Here is a 9753-nt window from a genome sequence, read left to right on the forward strand (position 1 = left end):
CTTCAGTTGCTGATGACGCCCAGGTAGTATTCTTTGATCGTCGGCAATATCATCTATATTATTCTGAATTTTTAAACTACATTCATCTGTCTCGGTTCCCAATTTCAAACAATCGGAACTCTTTTCCTGGAGTTTTTCGATAGTTTCACGTTTGTATCTGTAGCGGACCTCATATTCATTTAATAATTTCTTCTTGAGATCGTCTGGCGTTGCCAAATTGTCTTGCAATTCGATTGCAATACGGAATGGCTCGTATTCTTCAGGTATGCTATATAACAGAAAGGTCGACAACAAATCATCTTTTACCACCTGTTCGACTGAATTTAATTTGTCTGCAATATCAAAAAACTTATCCACGTGTTGCCTCATATCGCCACCGGACTCCATTTTCAATAGAATTAAGGATTTCAGAAGAACAGCTTTACGAGCAGGCCATGTAGACTGGTAAATACTATGCAACTCTTTCCACATATCATTTGAAGTTTCGCAGTTCTTTACATGTTTCAACTCCGAACTTGACATGGCCAGTATTATTTCTGATTTGGCCCTTGCGTCCTCAGTTTCCCATTGTAGAGCATTGGCTTCCGTCCTTACATGCATTCCATTCACACAATTCCACAAATCATTTTTTATTAAAACCGCTTGCATTTGTATTTTCCACGTCTCGAAATTGTCTTTGCCCAAAGGTTCCATTGTGTATTGAGTTATTTGACTTTATTCTTTTTTTATTTTGTTTGCTTGGTGGATTGGTGTTATCTGATAATTTTGTTACAACTAACTTTCGAAATTACGTCACCGAATGGGGGACCTTTGAAACTTTTCTGTTTTCTTGGTTTTCTTTCTTTCTTGTTAATTGTTTTTCTAAATTTCACATTTGATAAATTTTCTTTTGGGGCACGTATGAATATTACTTATTAAAATTGTTCTGAAAGTTTGCTTACACTGCTCACCGAAAGTGAACTGGAACTGAATGAACGAACCAAGTCGGAACTAAGTCAACAGACAGATTATCGATCATTATTTGTGGCAATCGATCATTTTGGTCTTTCTAGTTGAAAACAACGCGCGTATCAAAATAAATAACCTTGGGAATCAAGAGGCGAAGATAAAGGAAAAAAACTAAACTAAAAAAAAAATAATAATTAAACTAAAAAAAAAACAAAAAAACAGATCGAGCGAGAATGAAACTTAAACGAACTTGATGAACGACTTGTTCGTTCAATAAAAATCGAACTAATGGTTCGTAATTTATTAATCATTGATAATATATAGAGATAAGCAATTAAACGATAATAGCCAGAATTTATTCATAGGCAACTGGGCAAGCGTAAATATATTTCGAGCATAGAATATGAAGAAAATATTAAAAAACAAGGAAAAGGCTCTAGTCGGGAGCTCCCGACTAGTGGATACCCTAAACCCTCTTATTCCAACACCAAATGTAGCTCGGGCGCGTTTGCTATAGTAGTAATTAAGATAAATTAAAAAAAAAGTACCCTTGGCAGAGTTCGAACTCGCTACTGACCGCATGACTTGCTGCCGACTTTACTCAATAGCCACACCAATAATTGAGTCTTAATAAGATTGTAATGCTGTCGATAGAATTCAAAGTAGACGTACATGAATTATTGGAATTTGCGCTGCTGCTAACACGTGCGCAGTTAATACACATAACTTTTGTTTGTTTCTTAACCGGATCTTAATAAAATTTTCTACAGTACATCTTAATGTGCTATGGAATATTTGTCTCTTCTCAAAAAGTCAATAGCATTTAAATTGTGGCTTATAGTGGTGGGCGCATAAATTGCTGTTTTCACTTGATTTATAGCTATGAGGTAGTAGCGGGGAGGTGGTGACTCTAGCTCTTATTATTTACCAAAATTGCTCATAAAACAGGATTTCGATATTGATTTTTATCGATTACGTGGAAACGGGGCAAGTTATCGAATATCGATCTGCGCGGGCACTAGGAGGACCTATAGCTAAAAGTCTAGCTCTTATAGGCTCTGAGATTATTGCGTTCATACAGACGGACAGACGGATATGGCTAGATCGACTCGGCTATTGATGCTGATCAAGAATATATATACTTTATGGGGTCGGAGATGTTTCCTTCTGCCTGTTAAATACTTTTGCTCAAATACATTATACCCCTTTTAACCATTTGTAATGGGTTCGGGGCATAAAAAGAAGAATGATTCACATAAAAATTTTGCCGGATCGGGCAGACAGCGCATAACAAAGACTATGGAAGACCGCATAATACTGAGGAAATATAAAGAAAATGTTCTGACTTCACCAAAAGCAGTGTCGATTGAGCTCAAAGAGCACCATAAAATATCAATAAGTAGAAAAACTGTCTAAAGACGACTAAAGGAGGTCGATTTTTCTCGCCGCAACAATCTATTTTTCTAATCGGAATAAATTTATTGAATATTCAACTGTCCTAACAATGCTTTTCTCCTTCTGTGGAACGTCTTCTTTATCCTGTTAATCTTGCCCGTCCTGTTCGTCCAGCTCGTCTTTGGCATCTACGTCTTTGATAAGCTTTTGTATTTCCTGTTGCACAATCGCGGCACCATCGTCAACTAATTTGTCGATTATGCTCACCATCTTAGCCTTGGGGCTGTTAATAAAGTAAGTCTTAACATCGTGAGCAGGTGTCAAGGCTTCATGATTTTTGTATTTGCGTCGCAATTCATCCAATTCCTGCTGCATGCGCGGTTCGGAGCTGGGCGCATCCGTATTATTATTATTGTTTAACTCATTAAAAATGGGATAACAGGGTATATTGTATTTGTGCAAATGTATGTAACAGGCAGAAGGAAGCATCTCCGACCCCATAAAGTATATATATTCTTGATCAGCATCAATAGCCGAGACGATCTAGCCATGCCCGTCTGTCTGTCCGTCTGTCCGTCCGTCCGTATGTATGAAAGCAAGGATCTCAGAACTTATAAGAGCTAGAAACTTGAAATTAGCTGTAGGTCCTCCTAGTCCCCGCGCAGATCGAGTTTGTTTCCGATATTCGATAACTTGCCCCGTTTCCATGTAATCGATAAAAATCGATATCGAAATCCTGTTTTTTGAGCAATTTCGGCAAAGATTATGAGCTAGAGTTACCAAACTTGACATGTAGCTTCAATAATAGTATATATATATATATACATATATAGTATTTTTCATTTTACCTATTTTTACTATCGACTATCGGAAGAAGAGGGTTCAGGGTATCCCCTAGTCGGGAGCTCCCGACTAGAACCTCTTACTTGTTTTTTATTTAATGTGTTATTTTTATTAATTACATTATATTTTGACAAAGATTAGGTAAATAGTAAACGGCAAATTATCTTATAATATGTGTGGGTGATTCATATATTTGCAGCAATTTCCTTTCGACGAACATAGTTTGTTGATATTGTAAGATCGACAACCAATGGAATGTGAATTTGAATGTATTCATTGTAACCGTATTGTAAAGCGATAAGAAAACAAGCAACCCAGTACAATATGTCCGAAGTATCGATATCGTTCCCGTTCCGGTATCGCTATCGAAACGGGAACCATATCGATACTTCAAAGAAAAAAGAAATAAATGCAATACTTGCATGGCATCCGCACGATACGGACAAGATTTAAACAATATAGCCAATGGGCCCTGTCATTTTACCAAATGGAGAATTCGCATACCTCATTTCGTCATCGAATAGCAACATTTCTCGTCGCCTCGATAATAACATTGGTTCGAAAATATATGCCAGCGCTTGCATTGTACAGTTCTTGAGATCCTTCATCCTGGCTAACAAGAAATTACGCTGGCTACTATTGTGATTTGGTGCAATGGAGACCCGCGCTTTTTTGGCATGGCCTTTTTCCAAAGGCTCTCCTATACTCATTTTAATCAATTGTTGCTTCTCCTTCAGTTCAACGCGCTTAGCGCTCAGATTCTTCTCTAGGGAGCCTATTAGAATAATCAATAACTTTCGGGATTGCTCCTGCTTGTCGTCATCCTCATCTGCAATCTCCAGCGTCTTTTCCAGCTCTTCCTGCTGGGCGCGCAGATTCTGTTCCAGGGAGTTGATTTGATCCTTTAATATCTCAACGTCTTGCTCGTCCTGTTCGACTTGTTCGTCCTGCTCGTCCTGTTTTTCCTGCTGTTGTATTAGCTCTAGCACCATTGCGACATAATCGTCATGTAATTTATTAATTACGCTCTCTATCTTAGCCTTGATGCCGCAAACCATGTGGGTCTTACTATCGCGAGCCCGTAGCAAATTTTCATGCTCACGCAGTAGATTTTTGTATTTGCGTTGCAATTCATCCAAGTCCAGCGGCATGCGCGGTTCGGAGCTGGGCCCATCCTCGGGATGTGTGTCCCGTCTGCGCTTGAGCCCGAGTACGGGTCGTGAAGCCTCGTCACTACTCATCTTCAGCTGCTGATCGTCGGCAATATCATCGAAATTATTCTGCATTTTTAAACTACATTCATCTGTCTCGGTTCCCAATTTCAAACAATCGGAACTCTTTTCCTGGAGTTTCTCGATAGTTTCACGTTTGTATCTGTAGCGGACCTCATATTCATTTAATAATTTCATCCTGAGATCGTCCGGCGTTGCCAAATTGTCTTGCAATTCGATTGCAATACGGAATGGCTCGTATTCTTCAGGTATGCTATATAACAGAAAGGTCGACAACAAATCATCTTTTACCACCTGTTCGACTGCATTTAATTTGTCTGCAATATCAAAAAACTTATCCACGTGTTGCCTCATATCGCCACCGGACTCCATTTTCAATAGAATTAAGGATTTCAGAAGAACAGCTTTACGAGCAGGCCATGTAGACTGGTAAATACTATGCAACTCTTTCCACATATCATTTGAAGTTTCGCAGTTCTTTACATGTTTCAACTCCGAACTTGACATGGCCAGTATTATTTCTGATTTGGCCCTTGCGTCCTCAGATTCCCATTGTAGAGCATTGGCTTCCGTCCTTACATGCATTCCATTCACATAATTCCACAAATAATTTTTTATTAACACCGCTTGCATTTGTATTTTCCACGTCTCGAAATTGTCTTTGCCCAAAGGTTCCATGGTCTATTGAGTTCTTTGACTTTATTCCTTTTTTATTTATTATTTTGTATACTTGGTAGATCCGTGTTATCTGATAATTTTTTTACAACTAACCTTCGAACTTGAGACTTTTCTATTTTCTTTGTTTTCTTTCTTTATTTTTAATTGTTTTTTTAATTTTCGCATTTATTAAATTTTCTTTTTTTGTTTAACTTTCCATTTAACAAACCAAATCGGGTCACGTATGATAATTCTTATTAAAAATGTTCTAAAAAAGTTTGTTTACACTGCCTACTTCAAGTGAACTGGAACTGAATGAACGAACCAAGTCAGAACTAAGTCAACAGTTAAATTATCGATCATCGTTTTTGGCAATCGATCAATTTGTTCGATCCAGCTTCGTTCGTACCAAATAGAATCAACATGGGACCCAAGACGGCAACAATAACAACCAACAGCTAACGGGACTAGAAATTGCAAAACAAATGATTATGAAAAAAAAACAAAAACAGAACAAACGAGAATGAAACTCAAATTAACTAGGTTAACGATTGGTTTGTACAATAAAAATCGAACTAATCGTTCCAATTTCTTAATAAATGATAAAATATAGAGGTGCGCAATTAAACGATAGTAGACAGAATTTATGTAAAGGCAATCGTTCGAGCATAGAATATAAAGGAAAAACTAAAAAAAAAAGGTGCAGCTCGATGCAACTAACAGATTAATAATCTGTTTCCAGTAATCTGTCCCCAGATGTCTGATCGCAGTAGTCTGTTCCCAGAAGACTGCTCGCAGTAGTATGTTCCCAGTAGCTGCCAAGGCATGCTTGCCCTTGACTGTTGCTTAAGAAGCATAGAATATTCGAGAATTTTCTTTTGTTTTTTTATGCGTAATGCGGAAATCTATGTACATACATATGTGTATAGAATGTGGGCGTGTCCAAAAAGTTGTAATACTCACATTTAAGATATGCATTATTCTACCATCAAAACTTGTCCATATCCATTTGTTGCAGTAATTTGCTAAAATGTTCAGGCGTTTGAGTCGAACGCCCAACAAACAGTTATTTATACACTTTTTCTCTTATTTCGCTTTATGCACTATCTTAAAGACTCTTATGTTGCTTTTCAATATACTACGGCTTAACGCATAATGGGTCTTTCAAACTCCAGAAGCTGTTGTGGTTATTTTATAGTTAAAAACACACCTTTATACACCACACTAACCCGCACACACACGTGCGTACACACAATATCCTGACAGCCTTTATGGCTTTCTCTTTTCGCCTACTCAATGCGCTTTTAAGCGCGCTAATTAAAAATGTGGCAACTGCACGCTGCGCCTTTGGGTTGCCTGCCAAGATGAAAGCGCTGCGAGCAGCCCCCGCCGCCCGCTGCTAGCCCCGCTCGCATGTCATTTATCCATAATGGCGTTGCCATCACGTTTTCTATTGCGCTCGCTTGCCAAGCGCGCGCTGCGCTGAGGCAGCGTAATTAACGCCTTCACTTTTGGCATTGGCTGCAACTTAAACGCAGCTGGCAAGGCCTTACCTCCTCGCACCCTGGCACTGCTCACCTATTATTTCTACACGTTGCTTTGTCGCTGTCTGTGCTTGAATTGGCGTGCGTTTCCTTTTTTCCTTTTACTTATATTTCTGCTTATACTTTTTACTTATATTGCATATTTATTAAAATGCAGCCAACAGGCAGCGAGAGAGAAGCTAACTGCTGCGGCAGTAGCTAAAATGTAATAACTCTTGTTGTGGCCACGCCCAATCCGCTGATGCTACGCTTTGTGCTGATGTTGCTGCTGCTCTCTCTCCCTTTCTCCCACTCTCTTCGTTCCGCCTCTGCGCTGGCTGCGCATTTGTTAAGCTGCTTTTGTCCGCAGGTGTTGCTATTGTTGGCTTAACGCTTAAAAAATGAACGCTCGCTGCGCGCGTTATTGTGGCGTTCATTTTTTAGCCAAGGATTTGCGCCAAGTCCAAGCTGCTTATTAATTCAAAATTGAGCGCAGCTAATAAGCTTAAAGCAGAGCAAATCGCCAACTCATACAGATCCGTATACCTCTCCGCCCCCGCTCTCTATTTTCCGCTGCCTGTGCTAATTGTGCGCTAATTCTAATTATCAGCAACACATTCGAGAGGTGAGTTTTGGGTGCTGCTGCTCCCGCTGCTGCTGCTGTTGCTGCTGCTGCAGCGGATGCTAACGAGTGTTTATTAATGGCGCTAATGGCGAGAGCTGCGCCTTTGATGAGCGCCGCTTAAGCACACTCCCATTCTGGTCATGTCCTTCACGCCCGCCCCCCGTCCAGCCCAAACCAGCCCAGCTCGACGCGGCTCCGCTTTCAAAATGCGAGCGCGCCACGCAATTAGCGCACAAATATTTCCGCATATATTTTTTTCCCCACATTTTCATTTTTTTGCCAAGCGACCATAAAAATGCTCAACCGAATTGTAGTAATTACAACAATTTGCATAGGCGGGGCGGTCGCCGGGCGGTCGGTCGGTCGGTCGGTGCGAACGGAAATCAAAAAGCGCAAAGCACAAAGTATGCTACGCATTTTGCAATTTATTCATGCAGACGACCAAGGCGACAGGCATAAGGAGCGAACAGTCGGCAGAGAAAAGCGAAGGCAACCCAAATGCCGCTAATTATGTAATATGAAAATGTGACGAAAACAACAACAACAACAACAGCGAGAATAACAACAACAACAACAGCGTTGAGGACACGCCGAGGAATCAGGGATAGCGAACAGGACCGATTTATTTGCATATGGTAAACAGGCAAACGGGCGCGTAGCAAAAGCCGGACCCTTTTTTTATATACCCTGCAACTATACGCTGCCTAGGTGGGGTATATTGGGGCATAAATACAAATAAAGGCTCTTAAGTGGCTTAGAAGTGAGCCGGTTAAAGTCCCGCTTAACATTTTTCTTAACATAAATCGAAACGTAAATCGTATAAGTTAAAAAAGAATTGAACATTAATCCGAACCTGAACAATTTTTTAATTTCGTTGGATATTTCGTTATATTGTTTAAATATTGCAAAATTTAATTTTGATTTCTGACACTGCGCAATCGATTCAATATCCTTAGAATTTCGTTTATGAAAAGTTAAACAAATCATGTAAAAAACATAATAAAAATTTAATTATTAAAAACTTAACGCACCAAGCTTTGAAAATCTGGGTTCATATATGTATGTCGATATATGTCTAGGCTCTTATGTTTCTCTATATTCCATTTACTTTAACCCTGATTGCAGGGTATAAAGTAGCCGAGCACTTTCCACGACAACTGCTTTTACTTGCTTCTTGTTCACTTCGACCATTAACAAATTCAATTAACACTTTACATTATTCAAGCGCATTCACATCTGTCCATAATCGGAAAACTCAATAATGCTCCAGCTTGAAGAATATGAACGACAATATGAACTAAGCTTCTACTCTACTTGGCTGGCTCTCAAAAAATATCCATTTGACAAGGCGTGGCTTCTAAATTTACCCTACCTGTCCTGTTATAGCCGATATTGAAATCTGATTCTTGGCATAACTAATAACACATGTAGATATAAAAAAAAAAGCATTTATTAATATGTCAAATCGAAACTAGTTCGTATAAAAACAAACTAGAGAGACAGACGGACATGGCTATATCAACTCGGCTGTTGATACGTTTATAGATAAAATTTCCCACCCCCATAACTCGGTCAAAACTCACCCGATTTTCATAAGGTTTGGCTATTTGTCCATGGTTTGGCCTCTAAATCAATTTGGTATCAAAATCTGGCAACATTATTTTTGGTCAAAATTCATGTGAAATGGTGTCCTCAAATATCCTATATAGACATTGGTCAAAATTTCCCACCCTCGTAACCTGGTCAAAACTCAACCGATTTGCTTAAGGTTTGCCTTTTTGTGCATGGTTTGGCCTCTGGATTAATTTGGCATCAAAATCTAGAAGCATTATTTTTGGTCGAAATTCATGTGAAAATAGTACCCTCAAATATCCTATATAGACATAGGTCAAAATTTCCCACCCCCATAACTCGGTCAAAACTCAACCGATTTTCAAAGTGTTTGGCTTTTTGACCATGGTTTGGCCTCTAGATCAATCTGGCATTTAAATCTGGCAACAATATTTTTGGTCAAAATTTAAGTGAAAATGGTACCCTCAAATATCCTATATAGACATAGGTCAAAATTTCCCACCCCCATAACTCGGTCAAAGCTCAACCGATTTTCAAAGGGTTTGGCTTTTTGATAACGGTTTGGTCTCTAGATCAATCTGGCATCTAAATCTGGCAACATTATTTTTGGTCTAAATTCAAGTGAAAATGGTACCCTCGAATATCCTTCTTATATGGACATACGTCAGAATTTCCCACGCCCATAACTCGGTCAAAACTCACCCGATTTTCATAAGGTTTGGCTTTTTGTCCATGGTTTGGCCTCTAGATCAATTTGGCATCTAAATCTGGCAACATTATTTTTGGTCAAAATTCAAGTGAAAATGGTACCGTTAAATATCCTATATATAACTCGGTCAAAACTCACCCGATTTCCACGAGGTTTATCTCTTTGCTTATTTATTTTATACGTACCACTGGCAAGGCCGGGGTATACACGCTTGTATTCTATAATTTAACAAACAAAAACGTTATATAG

General features: G+C 39.1%; 1 protein-coding gene across 2 annotated transcripts; it reads right to left on the reverse strand.

Annotated features, from left to right (window-relative positions):
* Positions 1 to 3224: 3224 nt before the first annotated feature.
* LOC135430471 (uncharacterized) lies at positions 3225 to 5348 on the reverse strand. 2 transcript variants are annotated; one of them, XM_064685146.1, is made up of 2 exons: positions 5190 to 5348; positions 3225 to 5123 (listed from the first exon to the last, which is right to left on the reverse strand). In XM_064685146.1, exon 2 carries the CDS (start codon positions 5094 to 5096, stop codon positions 3636 to 3638), a length of 1461 nt encoding a protein of 486 aa, XP_064541216.1. In that variant the 5' UTR covers positions 5097 to 5123; positions 5190 to 5348; the 3' UTR covers positions 3225 to 3635. The 2 variants fall into 2 exon arrangements, with proteins under 2 accessions (XP_064541216.1, XP_064541215.1); XM_064685145.1 differs by having other exon boundaries at positions 3225 to 5099; positions 5190 to 5341.
* Positions 5349 to 9753: the final 4405 nt, after the last annotated feature.

Source organism: Drosophila montana, unplaced genomic scaffold (genome assembly GCF_035044405.1).
Source record: "Drosophila montana isolate Dmon_TW-CO22-7 unplaced genomic scaffold, ASM3504440v1 contig_3013_1, whole genome shotgun sequence".
Lineage (NCBI taxonomy): Eukaryota > Metazoa > Arthropoda > Insecta > Diptera > Drosophilidae > Drosophila > Drosophila montana.